Genomic DNA, 16,386 nt, shown 5'->3' with positions numbered 1-16,386 from the left:
GCAAACCTTTACCCAAAAGTACTCTGTGGGTGACGTAAGAGCCAAATTGGGCCAAGGGGGAAAGAAGAAATGCTCCGGACTAGCGATCTCAGACGGGCAGACGCACTAAAGGACAGAAAGGCGGACGGACAGACTGTATACTACAGAGCGCCCGCAAAACAGGGTAGTATTTAACGAAAATTGGGATAAAAATTTTTGTACAACTATTGTGAAAAGAAAAATCAGAAAACTGGGATATGTTTGTGAGGTTGCTAAGAAGAAAGTTGCAGCTCGTAAAGTAAATAAAAGGGGAAGATGTAAAATGGTGATAAGAGAAAAAAAGAGTGGATAGTTATGAGAAAAGAGTGAACAGTTCAGCAAGAATGGGTTAAATGGATTTCTAGTGAAGAAAGTCAGATTGTTATTGGTAACAACATGGTCTATGTGTGGAGAAAAGTTGATAAATTCAACCATCAACTCGCGTGTCCTGCTTCACGACGAAGGCTAACTGTTATGATCTCAAGGTGTGTTTGTTTTTAAGGTATTGGCACATTGACTGATGTTCAAAGTAATAATAATGCTCAAGAGCACTTGCTAATAATTGAAAATGGTATTTAGCCCGTAATTGAAAGGCATTTCCCAAACAACGTTTATACATAATGCCCATGTCTGTACATTGACCTAATGAAAGAATAAAGTATAATGTTATAATAATATAATATCAGCAGCGTTACCCTGATACTTAAAACCATTTACTTCACATTCAATAACAGCATTATTTATCGGTCATAACGCCTAATTAATTGCATAAAGCATCGAAAAAGGGGGCTTTTGCCACCCCCTCCCTCTCAAACTTTTTATACCAAATATTTTATTTAATTTATATATAGACAATTGAGGTATCACGGAGTTGCTCCTCACTGGAGCAAGTACAAAGTTGAAGTAAAAAAAGGAAATTAAGGGAGTAGAATTTTCATGAATTTGGTATTTTTCGATTAAATGAGACTGCGTACAACAGTTTTCACAGATGTACTATCATTGTCTTTAAAATTCGAAACAAGCAAATTTGGCAGCAAAGGGTTCTCGTGGTTTTTGTTTTTGTTTTGTTTTTGGTTTTTTTAGAATAGACGAGTCGGACTACTGGCAATTATGGGAGGTGGTCTTTAGAAATGAAAACTACCAATTTGCTGGCTTTCAGGCCCTTTTGATCATGGATTGTAAAATCGCGCTGTTTTGGCCTTGTCTTCGGAGGATATGTTAATATTCACTACGTTTTTATTTTTTGAAACATCTTACTCTATTCCAATGTAAAAATATTATTTAATTGTATTAATGTGTAAATAAAGAAGCAGATTGATACAATAAACATGAGTTTTGGAACAAAAATAATTCAACATTTGATATAAAAAAAACTTTTATGGTCAATTTGTGAATTGAAGAAAAACCTTTGTGGACAAATCAAAATCGTCACGAATGTAACCTATGGAAACCCGTAAATGTGGCATATAGTGATTTTTTTTAGCATTTTATATCTTATAGAAATTTTAAGTAAATCAAACAAACAAATAAATATAAAGGTATTTTCAATGCATGCATTTCAAATAAAATTATTATTAAAGATATGGTTTTTTTTTGTTTCAAATGTATTCAAGCATCAATCAGTTTTGATAAGGAAATATGTGGGCTAGAGCAAACCGTTCAGAAATTCCTTATTGCTGGAAACCTCATAGCATCGGCCCTTTTTTCGCAGAAATGCAGCATCAATTAATATTACACCAACGCTGAGGACATGTTTGCTCATTACAAATATTAAATTATGTAGTACCGTGTTACATGTATGAATAAATATCCTTCAAAAGTATCTCAAAATTTACATTGTTATTTTAGCCTCGTTACAATAGCAACGGGTTTTGATTTAAATTTATAGTGTCTTAGTTGCAAAGCCACAGACACAAATTAAAAAAAATTCCAATAAAACTAGTATTTTTTAAAAAATAAACTCAAATCATTTGACAAGAAAATGTTTTTTCATTTGAAAATTCACAATATTTCGTACTTATTATTTTGAAGTTTTAAAACTGCTGCAGCTAAGTTTAATTTGTCTTCAAAATAGATTATAATCACATTTTCTAATCGTTTGCTTGTTAACACAGCAACCGCTCCTTATAGCAACAGTTCAAGGTTGCCTTACATATTATTAACCAGTGTGTATCAATTTATTAAATATGAAGAATATCAATGACTATATGCTAGGCCATTGAATTTTTATAATAAAATAAAACTGATTTTACAAACACGCTGTAATCTTTTTACGCATTTTCGCGTAAATTACTTAAAACTCTTCACAAAGTGTTTCAAAAATTGTCTTCTTATTCCTGAATTAAATAATGATTTATTAGTGAACAGTTATCAAATTCCTCATTAATTCAAGGAATATACATGAAGAAAGGACAGGGCAGCAGCGATGTCTTTAAATGACCCCTAACCTTTGGTTTGTTGAGGGGTTTGGTAGTATGGTAACGTGAAATGAATATAATTTTCAAGAACCTTCCTAAAGGGGTGGGGCACAACGAGATGTATAACTATACAATGACACGTTGCTTGACAAATAGCATTTTAGTTTTAAAAGGTTGTTCTCAAAACCGGTGCGTCTTTTTACCCCAATGAACACCAATGATACCCCAATGAACCCCAATATTACCCCAATGATAGCCAAATACACCTAATGATACCCCTATGATACCAAATGATATCCCAATGAACCCCAATGATACCCTAATAAACTTTGAAATATTAATACCCCAATGAAACTAAATGTGTGCATAGTTAAAATATCTTCCGCGCAAGCGTGTGAATAAACACCGTACATGTATATAATTAATATCAAGGGTTTATTTTTTCCTTTTTGTTTTTGTTCATTTTTGATCGAAAGTTTTCTTAATTCTTTTTTTTTAAACTATTCTTTAAAATTAAATTAAAAAATCCAAACCATGGCTGAATATTTAGTGGAGCTGGCAGGGTTTTAAAAAATCCACACTGAAATGGATGATATATACAATTTGTTCAAAGGTCAAATTTCTCTATAATTTTTTATTACTGTCCGAAATAAGAATTTAAAGCAATTGGGGAGCAAAATTAAAAGCAATTAGGGAGAGAGGGGTTATCCCATTCAACTTTTCCGTTTTCTGCATTCATCATTTATTCGTAAAGACGTAGAACACAATCCGTTCATTGTTCATTGTTTACAAATAAAGTATAGGTATTAACTACCAATCTGTCGTGCATCTTCCCAATTCAAGGGTTTCTGATCCGCAACGCTTCTCAAAAATCGGTTTATTTATAGCAGAGCGGATCAGAAACTCTTGAATTGGGAAGATGTCTGTCATGGTATAAAAATGAAATTATAAAACGCTAGCGTATGCGTGTTTATTTGCATCAGATTTCAACGGCATTAAACAAGCTCTTGACCTCCTCTTTAAAATGATGTCAAATTGAATATAGGTATCGGGATTACTTTTAATTCCCGTGATTAGATATTGAATGTCAAAATATTATTTTCTACATAAGTACTTTAAAGCCGTAAAATACGGTAAAGATTCATCAACGGCAGTAGATAAACAAGTCGGTGGTCCGGTTACCTGGCGCAGCCATGAACTCTGACATTAAAAACTTGAACATTCCCTTTCTAAGTGCCCGTACACTTACAGTTAATGTTATAAGAAATCAAATAATAAATGTTCATTTTACAATTTTTGCGACTACCTTTTGACCAAGTTTCACTGATGTTTGAGTTGAAATACAAATATGGTACGAATATATTTACCAAGCAATATAAATCTGACAACGACTTTACATTGAATTTTGACATCATGGCGGCGCAGCGAATATACTGTCTTCAAACTGGTTGAAATATCAGAAGAAGACTTTTTAAGGCCAAGCAATTGCTTAAACAAAAACTATACGATGACAAGGGATAAAGAGCTTCATGTCGTCATATTTTTTTTACTGATGGTTGTACTAGAATTAAAACAAAGGGACTAAATATCAAGCATTTTTTACACGATAACTTTTGTCAACAGTTCTTTAATAATTGTATATACAAAATGACTGAAGGAGACATTTACAGTAATTTGACTTTCGTGTAAAAATAACCAGAATTTTTTTCCATAAAAAATCAAGAATGAGAGAAAATGTAAATGATGACATCTTGAAATGAAAACAAAAGATGAGAAATAAAGAACAAGTCTTATTTCTGTTCGTTTGTGATGTGTTTAAAACACAGGAGCAATGAGAAGCGTTAAAATGACGGTGCGAAAAATTTGCAGAACTTGCGCCGGGTCACTGGTCCAAGGCACGTTGAACAGCTAACTAGGGATGACCTAATCATGCCGTAGACAGAAAATTTTTCACATCAATAAACTCTATCCTAATTTAGATTATTGTGAATTTTCAAGGGTTAATCTTTGTTCCTAAATGAATAAGAGAAAATGTCTCAATAATTACTGAAAAACCCTCGTATATTGGTCCGCTCGTATATAAAGCACTAAAAATGGCTAGCGACACGAAAAATTGAAATTGTGAAAATTCGCGTTGTTAGCCATTTTCAGTGCTCTATATATTCAATTTACTGGCTTAGTATCTATACATTAGACCCGACACGTTAAATGTGCCTTGTGTTATTAATATTGGGGATATGTTTTGTATAATTTAACACATGTATACAATGTACTTTGATCATGTTTGTTTTTTTTTTTACGAAACTTGAGGTACTGCTAGCAAGCTCACAAATGAAAATATCAAAACTGAAGTCTTTCTCTAACGGAAAAGAATCGATATGTCTCTTTTTCTTAAAGTTATGTTGAACTAGCACAAATGAACAAAGCTCCCATCAGGACATAATTACAGGTCACAAACAATCTTTGAGTCAAACTTTTGCTCATTTCCCATTACAATATATGGCCCAATCAGTGAAAAATGGCACGTAGTTGAAATTTCATTTGTGTAACATGTTGTTACATAAAATTCATTAAGTGCATCAATTATGAACATACTTAGTATCATATGGGTATTTCAAAGTTCATTGGGGTTCATTGGGGTAAAAAGACGCACCCCTAAAAACGGTCGTTAAGGAGAAAATATATCCCACATAAACAGCCCCCATTATATCAATAGGTATAGAAATAAATACGTGAAATAAAATAACAATAATGGTAAATATTTACTTTTTCCAGTGTCTTTGCCTGTGATAACACTACGTATTGATTCTGTATTATATAACACATAACTTCAAATGTCGTATAATTGGGGCCCCAGCGGAGTTTGCTTATTTATATTTAAATTTTTAATCGTACAATGGCTTAAAATTATATAAATATAAGTAATAAGGAATCATTCTTTAAAAATTATAAGGTGATAATTTCGGTCGGGGCGTAATCAAATCTATCATAAAGCCTTTCGGGCTTTATTGGGTTTGATCACGCCCCGAACAAAATTATCACCTTATAATACTCAAAGAATGATTCGTTATTCATTAAATATACACATAACACTCCTTTGCATAATATATCATAGATAGTGTTTTACCCTTTGTATTGGGTAATGACCCTTACCTTATTTTACACCTTTTGTCCATATGCAAGAAAAGTGAGCAAGCTTACAAACCTCCGCTCCCCCATTACTTGACAGTGCTACACGTATTGAAAGTCTGAGTAGGCATTAAATACATGAAATAATTCAATACAGAAGGACAACTTCATAAAATACCTCTTGCAAAAATTCAAATCTATATCCTTTATTTTAATAACAACATTCTTAATTTGACACATTTTTCGTCTTCTATCTACATATATCTACAAGTTATACAAATTCTGTGCAGATGTGTTTATTTTTATATTCAATGTATGGCCGAAATTATAAATTCAAAAAGGTCAAAATTCCAATAAAAATATTTTTGAAAAGGAATTTTCCAGTAATATTATGCACATATAGCCATTGTGTAATAAACAGCTGTAAATTTGTAGTTTTCTTTTACACAAAACAGGGCTGACCAACGGATGGACGTGTGAAAAACAGTATGTGTCAGAAAGACTACAAATTATATACATTGTTTTTAAACAGAAGTACCATTATACATATGTATACTGTTGGGTTTTCACTTGTAGGAAATAAACAAAGTACAGTGCTCATAGCAGTTACCTGACAAATAGAAGCTAGCAAAAACAAAGATATATACATGTTGTTCAATATCTTGTAAATGCAGCATGTGGTTCAACAGGAATTCCAATCAGTGAAGTACGTAATCTTTATCGTCCTTGTGGTCATTCTATATATTACAACGAACCAATGTTTTTATTATACTTTTTCGATGCTGGTGCGTTGCATCTGTTTGGTCCCTGTAGTAAACTTGAAGCTTTTGGAATGGGTTCAGGTTCAGTCGATGGAAACCCTAGATTCCTTATTTCCACTGCAGTAAACCCCGACTTGTCGGGTTGAGGAACGGTCGTTAGTTCGGTTTCATTTGATTCCCGAGAGTCCCTCCTTTCCCTATTGTTGTCCGCCTTTTTATGTTTATCATGTTGCCAGCCTTTTCTTGTTAAAAAAAATCAACAATAAATGATCATTATATACAAAAGAAAAAATAAGTGAAATATGAATAAGTTTAATTAGTTTCTTAAAGGTGCTTGGTCCGATTTTATATCAAATTTTGTGACCGCTTTTAAGCGATGGTTATGCTACAGAGTGCCGTTAGCAAAGGATGTGCAGTGACCTTGAACCAAGATTCTAGGTCTAAGGTTAAGGTCAGAACAGAATTATCTCGCTCAATCTTTACCCACAGAGTGCTTGATTTTGAAAAAGAGTGTGTAGTGACCTAAATAAATCTAGGTCAGAGGTCAATATCATATAAGACTACCAAAGAAATTTTTCAGAGCAATTTATTTACTATCCCATAAGTCATATTTGGCTCAAAGTTTACATTAACAGAGCTTTAAGGTGAAGAGTATGCAGAGCTCCTCTACAAAGTTTCAAGGCCGAATTTGAAGGTCCTAGCAGGTCTCCTCCAGTAAAGGCCATAAATTATTTTCCAATGACCTAAGTTTGCTTTTATTAAACCCCAAAAATTGCTATAAAACCCCAATGCTACTCCTCTCAAACGGTGACACTTAGGTGCACGAAACCTTCACAGATAATCTCCGTCTTAAGAGTAGTGTTGCTTACAATGTATCTTTAAGAACAATGATTTCGCACTCCAGGCTAAGGATAGCTGTCTTTTTTGTTTTGAAGATTTTGCGAAGAATAAAAAAAATATATATATAAAAACCACTGTTCCTAGTGACACAACATAACGTTCACCTTTCCGCATGTAAAAAAGTCGTGTCGTTAAAGTTTCTCTGTTATCCACCCTAAACAAAGACATTGATTTTTTTACCTTGAACACTATTAGAGACATTTACATATGCAGTAGGTATCAAAAGATTGAACTTCAAGGTAGGAAACTGATAACAAAGTCAGAATATCACTGTGTCCCATGGTACAATTATCTATACTATAATTCAATTGCAAGTCATCCTCGATTCACAGTTTGCTGAATTACCCAATATCAATTTAAATTTATAAATACCTTAAGACTCAAACGATGATCTTTCAAAAGTGAGAAATAGTTCAAGATTTCTGTTTCAAACGCCCCCTTAGCTTTACGGTTTGAATACTCGGCTAAAAGATATGTTTACGGGGATGTTGCATTGCAGCAGACATTAAAAGTACCGATGATATCATTTAACAAATTACGAAGTTTTCCCAAATGACCCAAGTGTCAACAATTCACATTTAAAATCTACGTACACAATAAGTATTCGTTCTTGTGAATTTTCCGAGTAAATAATGATAATGTGTCAATAAAGATACATGTATTTAGAATATTTTATCTTTTATCATGTTCATAAGTATTTCATTTACACGTACATATATGTGCATATCTAATAAAATCGTCCTAATGTTACACTATAAGACCTTGGGACAGGCTACAACATAATATTTATCTTAATCGGTAGATGTATATAGGAATCACCTTGTTCGTCCGTCTGTCTGTGCAATTATGTCCGGACTACATCTTTTTTATGGAAAAAAAATTGGAAGTTCTTCACAAAATGACTTTACGGTATGTCATGATTTTGACGGTAGGTCATTTGAAAAAGTTTAAGGTCATTGGAAAGAAAAAGTTTATAATTTGTGTCCGGTCTATGCCTTCCTTATGGAGAAACATTTGGCATTCCCAATTCAGTTAAAAAATTGTTTATGACCTGGGGTGTGTCAAGAACTTGACAAAGGTTAAGTTGTTCAAGTGTTTAAAAAAATGCATACTGCCTGTCAATGTCATATCTTGTAATGGAATGGAAAATAATTAGAGGAAAATAATTAAATTTACATATATGTAATTAAACTAATTGAGAAATTAATTAAATCTGTAAATTTGTCCTGATCATGAGTTTTGGTCATTTTTGCAAGTTCAAGTTCACTGCAAGAAAAATGATGCATACATTACTTTCCAATAGAGAAATGCTTGAATTATTATATTTTCTTAGTGGGGGTTATTATTTGTGAGCTTGCTCGCATTACCTCTAGCAATGTCAACTTTTAATTTTTTCCGATGCAATTGTCGCTTTCAAATTCCTTTCCACAACGTTCACTCTCCCACATCACCATGTATTAGGCTATGCATGTACGCGGTGAAATACAAATATCAATACCGTTACGTCCCTCTGTTTCTTAAAGTGATCAAATACAAAAGTTGGAGCGATTTCATAACATCATGAACATGTTACCTTTAAAAATTCTTCTTATTGAAGATATTTATTCCCACAGCTTGGGAATATTTGCTGAACTACATACCTCCTAGCAATCATGAATATGCAGGCAATCACCACTAGTATTCCAGCTCCAACGATGCCTCCTGCAATAATATCTGAAATAAGGCCAAAATGTACTACATATATCCTTAGTAATATTTTTAATATTTGGGCACGGAATGTCATTATTTCAGAAGAGGACATTATGGACATTATAAACAATTGAATGCATTTCGTTTATCTCCAACAGCAGTAAAAGTACATAAGAAAGTATGTAAAATTTTTATATTTTTAGTATGCTGCATTATTGGTCAAAACCCCTGGTCCAAGTGTAATGAATTATACAAATTAGCTAGAGTGTTTCATAGCCATACCTTAGTTTTTCAAAAATATATAGGGAGTAGAGAAGATTTTTTTAATTTAATACTTTCACACTTGATGGCCATATCGTTCCCGCCCTAGGACCAAGTGAACATAAATTTCACAATTTTGGTAGAGGACTTCATGGGCATTATAAGTATGCATTTAGTTTTTCCCCACATGTATGGAAGTAAGAAGATTTTCGAAAATTTGACGTTTATTATAGTCTGTCCTGCCCATGAATTGATGACCCGAGAGTGATTAAGTAATGAATTGTACAATTTAGATGCATTCTCTCGAAAATATGCTTCAAACAAAAATTGTAATAATTGGTTTAGAAGTCAGAATATAAAACGGACAAAGGCTGATAAAAATAGGTCACCTGACTGACTATGGTGACCTAAAAATAAATGGATTGTAAAAGTTCAATTAAAAATGATGTAATAAAATTTTGTGACTTAACAAGAAAAGGTTTCTTTTGTTTGCATGATCTACAAATATTTTTATTTAAAAATGTGCCTGCATTGATTATTAGTTACATGAAAAACAGATATTTACATTTAATGTTGTCTGGATCATTCGCAGCTGAAGAATCATTAACATTGAAAATTAATTGACTTGATCCCGACTTCTTGGTAGAGGATGGCATGGTAGTGTCTGATGTTTCACCACATGGTATACTGACGATTCCACCGTTTCCATCTAAAACACAGGTGTTTGTTATAGTCAAAATTGAATTAACTAAACTGACATTATTTGATAATTTTCATCTGAGTATTGTATCTTTAACAATGGTGATATGATACTTTTGAAACGACATTGTTTGATTTTGGCTATTATATACACTTCATTAAACACAATAAGCATGCAGAATCAATTTTCTAGTATTTTTAAAATGTTTGACAAAAAGCAAATTACTCATGATCAAAAGTTTATTTCATAACATTTTTCAAAGTGAATATTGATATCGCTGTTGCATGTATGCATGTAATTATGTAACTCGATAAATAAGTATACGTGTAAAAGTTTGATATATATGAATATCTTTTTTCATTTATATACAATGTACTGTCTCTGTTTATGTCATTTTTAGAATTTCAACACGTTAGTATAGCTCCAACTGTATTGCAAGGTTAGATTGTTTCAAGTTCTGCCGAAAAATATAAATAGGTTAAATTTATCATGTAAACGAGGTGCAGCTGAAAATATTGCGAAAAGCGAAAAAGCGATAAAGTAATAATAAACAAACTTTAATTTACCAAAGACGTCAACTTAACAGTCTGGGAGGAAAAACTTCAGAAATATTGTTGAATATACATCTGTACATGTAATATAGCCTCGGACTCTGGTTGCTCTTGGGAATGTTGAATGCATTTACTAGTTTAAAACATCTTTACAATGAAGTTGCATTGATGCTATAATTCGGGTTTTGATTTGATACACTGCTTGAAGAAGAGATTTTTTTTTATTAATGTTTGAATGATTACATGCATCAAACATCCTATGCATGATGCCCCTTTTAGCCATAATGTTGTCGACGTCTTAAAACATTGTTTCTTAGTAGAATATTTGTGGCACAATATCCATCAGAACATTTTTCATTATTATTAATCAAATGTGTTATATATTAAATGTATTAAAAGAATCTACTTCTTACCGTCTGTAGTGCACTCCCCTGCAAAATAAAAAAAAATTAAATCAAAATATATAAACTAGCAATACAAATACTTACTTTAAAAATCTACTTTGTATGATGGCATACTTCGAAAAATAAAACTCTTAAGTATTACAATTTTATCAATGACGTCAAATTAAGACTTTTGCAATTCTTTCGAATCACACTCTTGATGTTTATATTATCTTATCGGTTTAACATATAGGCATGCATTTTAAAGATTGACTCTGTGGTGAATGGAGATTTTTAATATATTCAATCAGTGCTTACTATCTATTCAAGATATATTACTAAACTCAAGTACTCTTTACACAGTTGCGCTGAAAAATATAGTACCATTCATCATCAGCAGATACAACATTATAACAAATTTTTAGGATATCAATGTATATTTTATGCGTGAAAGAAAACAAAATTAACGTAAAATTGTTTTAAATAAATCATTCTTTTCAAAGAAATAAAAACGTGAAGTATTCATGATCCTACGCTATCTGCCTCTAGCTCAGTCTTTTTCACGAAAATATAGGTCATTCTTCGATTGACAATTTTTCATTAGTAAATATTGCTTATATTATTACAATAATTAAACTACTTTCATGATAATTGTTCGTTAGTTATCACATAATATCTTGATTACTATTGTGTATTTCTCTTTTCTTTTTGCTAATGACGGAATGGATATGTAACGTGTGCACTGTTTGCTAGTGACGCAAGACTGGTGGCAATATTTTCTAGAACTATATTTTTTTTAACAAGTTCAGTGATTTTCACTTTGATTTTAACAGCGATCGACTAAGCACAGTACATATTCAAGTAATTTAAAAGTCGAATATCTTGGATAAGGGGTAGCCCATATCTATTCTTATTTATGTGAGATTCATTGAAAATATTAATGCTTTTTTATCACAGATAAAAATAATGAACAATTCTGAATATTTTTTAACTAGTAAAGTATGTATCTAGGGAAATGAACCAAATTTACGTGACTGATAACATTTAAAAAGCACGCCAATTTTTTTTAACCTTAAATGTTTAGAAGAGTCATCCTCCCTAGACGAAAGGAGTTTATGCATGTATTCACCAAACAATTTGTACGATTTCCAAATTACTTTTTACAATATCTAAATGTTAAATTTGAGGTGTATTTGATTTGACAATAATCCAAACTTTATATATTCGTTTCGTGAACTATTTTTATTTGAGTACGCCTGCAATGCTATCATGAGAAAAAGTATCTGATCAGTGACTTATTAATTATAAGATATGGCCGTTATACATTGAATAACTTTATTGCAAAGTGGCCAGTGTGTCGTTTTAGAAAACATGTATGATTTTCTTGATTGGTTCGCAGATTAAAGATATGTTGGAAAATTTGCTCAACTTTAAGGTGGCTCGACACACCAATGCATTATTTGATGGATCGATGAAGAATTCTCTTTGAGAAATGATTATTCAAAAATGACTGATTATTTTATATGAATTTTTTTGTATTGTTTTTATAGAAACCGGAAACATCATTTTAGCTGCGAACAAGATATGTTAGAGCTAAAAATTTGTTATCAATTAATGCACAATACAATTATCTATAAATACATATCAAAAACGGCCAGATAAACTTTGAAATATTTTTGTAAATGAAAAACAGGATTGTATATATTTTTTAAATCTATGGATAAAAACTGCAGATAAACTGTTACTCGCATTTAACAATTGCTGTACAATCATATTTCAACAAGAAATTGTAACCAAATAGTGAAATTAAAGTATAAATGGAAAATTTTATAATCGAACCGATCCCGATTGTAATTAAACTGATCCCGAACGAAATCACATAAAGTTAGAATGAATCAGAATTTTGCAAAAATTTCAGGTTGTTTAGCTGTAAAAAGGTTTCGTCATTTACTAACTTCATAATTTATATCAATTACTTAGAAAAAAACTGCAGTTTATTTGTAAAATTTCAATTTTAAAATAATTCTGATCGGGATCAGGTTTTTTTCAATCGGGATCGGTTCAAATTTGATAAATAGCAATTTTTCCAAAATTCGCATTTTCATTTCAATTTCTTTGTAAAATATCATTGTTTAGTAAATAGTTTATGTGACTATATGTTATTTTTAAAATTTTATCCATAGATTAAAAAGATATTAAAGAATTACAATTTTGATTTTCAGAAATATTTTTTTAATTAAAAAATTAAACACTTGACCAAACGATCTTTGGCATGAATTTATTTATAATTATATTACACATTAATTGACAACAAGTTTTAAGCTCTAATATATTATGTTTGTCCGCAGAACAGTTTTTCCTATTTCACTGAAAAAATACAAAAAAATACGTATTAAATAACTGAAAGCCGATATTGATCTCTGTTTTGTGGAATCATGTTTCAAAAAAAATTCTCTATCGATCCATAAAATAAAATTTTGGTGTGTCGAGGAACCTTAATTTAGGTAACGCTATTTATATTTAGGTCTCGTTTTCACGAAATTGTTAATTTGTTGAATGAGTATATACTTGGAATCTGAGTAAAATCAGATCCTCGATCCAGGATCTGATTTCAATTGTTAATTCCACGTGATTTTTTTTAATGTAGTTGTTTGAGATTTACTTTTAAGGTATCCGATCCATAATAGCCTCAGATTCAATGAATCTGGGTGCATAACAGATATGTATGGGTGTAACACTCAGTATACTTGAACATAATGCTCCTATTTAAGTATCAATATGTAGGTGTGGAATGTGTCCTAATTAATGACCTTTTCCTTTTTTTGAAGAGTTGTCCCCCTTTGCGTTTATTCTATAAAAATTAATTCTAAAAAAGTCTACACGGTATAAAATTTATTTTCAATAGTTTTTGTATTTCTATTGATAAAATACATCTTTCCACCAAAGCATTTTTTGATATTCCTAGTGATTACTTTTTTATCTTAAAAAATGTTCTTGTCTCCATAGACCTTAATGCAATCTTCATTAATTAATTACTACTTAGTTAATAATATTTTTGAAAATTTCTCTCGGTAAATCTTTTTCTACTCTAAAATGTTTTAAATGAATATCAAAGTATTAAATACATGATGAACATTCAAGGTTGGAAAAATTTGGTTGTAATATGGATCGGATACCTTAATACCCTGAAAACAAATCATCTTCTGAGCGTTACTTTTTATTCATGAACTTCAAACAAATAGATTTATAAAGAAAAATGTATGGGAATAGACACAAATTATTAAAGCAAGAAAATAATTTGCTATCATTAATAAGTTAAAAAAGTCTCTACTAAAAAGTGCAAATTTCTATGTTAAATTCATTCATAACTGGCAATGTATATGAACTCGATTTTAGTATTTTACAATACAGATTTTCGACAATTTTTATAAAGCCGTAGTTCAAGAAAATCTAAAATAATTATAGCATAACTGATATTTCATATTTAACATGCTTTGTAAAGCGATAACATCTACTGATAAAACACTTGTTATATGTTTGTTCAATGTGCGATGCTTTAAAAGTCGCGTCTTTGTGCTACACGTATTTGTTTAGCTATCTCGGCCCTGTCGAGAGGTTTAAGGTGTCATATTACATCAAACAGAAATTTATTTCCCAAACGCAGATTTATAACTTTTATATCAAAGAATTTCAACCATTTAAATTCAAATTTAAAAAACCACAGGTATGCTGTTCTTTAACACAATGTATCTATTTGCGAGACCGATCTCAGGGGAAATCCTGTGACTTTACATTTATTCTCTTCAATGCTTCATACGTTAACTTTACTGCTCTGAATAAATAACAATTTAAAATTCTTTACTCAAAATACATGTTTGTGTTGAGAATACATCAAGATTTAGAAACAAGTGGCATTGTGCACTCCGATTGTAGTTTATTTCAACAGTAGTTTGACAACTGCGTTTAGTTTAATTATGCTTACGAAATTTTGTGTAGGAAGTTGCTATGATATCTTCTCATATGGGCGGGGGGCTTACGAAAGCTCAACAACGTGTCTTATGTAAATTTATTTCACTCGACTTCAATTGAATTTCAATATGTTTCATCGAACGAGAGTCCCTGGTATATTTTTAAGTAGCTAAAAATTGATCTCTTTTGATTTTGTAGATCATTTTTTAATGTTTTGAATAGAAGTATTCTGCAAACATGTACTTGAGATCAATTTGTTGTTCTTATAATCAGTTATTTATTGAATTATAAATGTAAATGTACGTATTAATCAAAACTTTAATCATATCTGTAATCATCCTGAGGCGTTTGTTTTTATAACCATTGACTTGAATTGTTGATTTCCACGGGACAATGACTAACATAAAACAGGTCACATTTTATTTAGCTAAGATGATATGGAGCTCAATTCTGTGTCCCAAGAAAAAGGAAAAGGTAAGACATAAGCTGACAGATATTAAGATAAAATACTTATAAATTTATTTCAAATAAAAACATTTTAACCTTAGTGTTATTTCATAATTTTTCAAAAATATTTATGAGTTTAAGTTAAGTTGTACGTAACAGTAGCAATATTTGATTTGAAAAGGACAGAAAGTTTCAAATAAATTTACGAGTACGTGATTATCGCTCGACTAATGGCTCAATCCGTTTAATCGACTTAGCCAACCAAGCAAAATTGTCATTTCTACTTTTTAGATATCGGTTATAAATCGTTGCAAATAAACCTCACAGCGCTAAAACTGTTTTATTATCATATTTCTTTGCACGATGATCCTGTTTACATTTTTAATTTACAATTACATGTTACGTAGAGTTCGTCACATTCAAAGAAACTGTTATGTACTGAGAAAGTATTATTATTATTGTTAAACTTCAATGAAAAAACCCCAGGAAGAGGTCTAAAATTATCTAACAAGAGAAAGCCAACATTAGGCTAGTTTAATTAGGCAAAAACTTCAACATCTTACCTTTTATCCTAGCAAACAGCAAAACAACCACAATAACGAAAAACATGTTTGCCCTACTTCCTCTTTACTGGGGTTACCCAGAAGTTTATTTTGTAAATCGAGAAACCGGTTTTTTAAATATAAAAATATCACCTATAATCATGTTTTTTTAAAGGGACAGGGTGTGTGTGTGTTGGGGGGGGGGGTGGTTCAAAATTAAATTTTCGAAGTTTTGATTTTTTTTTTTGCATAGCTAAACGTAAGGCTATGGTCAGCAAACGTCAATGGTTATCAATGTTCTGTGATAGGACTGGTGAAATGCAGAATGTAATTCTTTGTTATGTAAATAAGACTTGTGAAGTATTTTTGTTTACATCTAGGTTCCCCTATCTATAAATAAAATTCAAGGCTAGTATGAAGATCTACATATGCACAAGCTAAATTTAAAAAAAAATGATGAAATGTCTTTTTAATGCTTATTTCAATCAATTACAGTACAAAAAAATCACTGATGTAAGCAATCCCTGATGCGGACAATACGATGTAATATTTGGTTTCTTGTACCCATTTCAACATTTCACGACCTATTTACTACAGGATAAGGTTCAAAGTGTTCCAA

At 31.2% G+C, this 16,386-nt stretch overlaps 1 protein-coding gene across 1 annotated transcript; it reads right to left on the bottom strand.

The window, feature by feature from the left end:
- Positions 1–5,844: 5,844 nt before the first annotated feature.
- LOC105323724 (uncharacterized) lies at positions 5,845–15,905 on the bottom strand. Its single transcript, XM_034478162.2, has 5 exons — positions 15,789–15,905; positions 10,840–10,857; positions 9,741–9,884; positions 8,866–8,938; positions 5,845–6,567 (listed from the first exon to the last, which is right to left on the bottom strand). Exons 1-5 carry the CDS (start codon positions 15,832–15,834, stop codon positions 6,309–6,311), a joined length of 540 nt encoding a protein of 179 aa, XP_034334053.2. The 5' UTR covers positions 15,835–15,905; the 3' UTR covers positions 5,845–6,308.
- Positions 15,906–16,386: the final 481 nt, after the last annotated feature.

This window comes from Magallana gigas, chromosome 9 (assembly GCF_963853765.1).
Source record: "Magallana gigas chromosome 9, xbMagGiga1.1, whole genome shotgun sequence".
Taxonomy (NCBI): domain Eukaryota; kingdom Metazoa; phylum Mollusca; class Bivalvia; order Ostreida; family Ostreidae; genus Magallana; species Magallana gigas.
The sequence above is the reverse complement of the archived record's forward strand: the minus strand, read 5'-3'. Positions and strand labels throughout refer to the sequence as shown.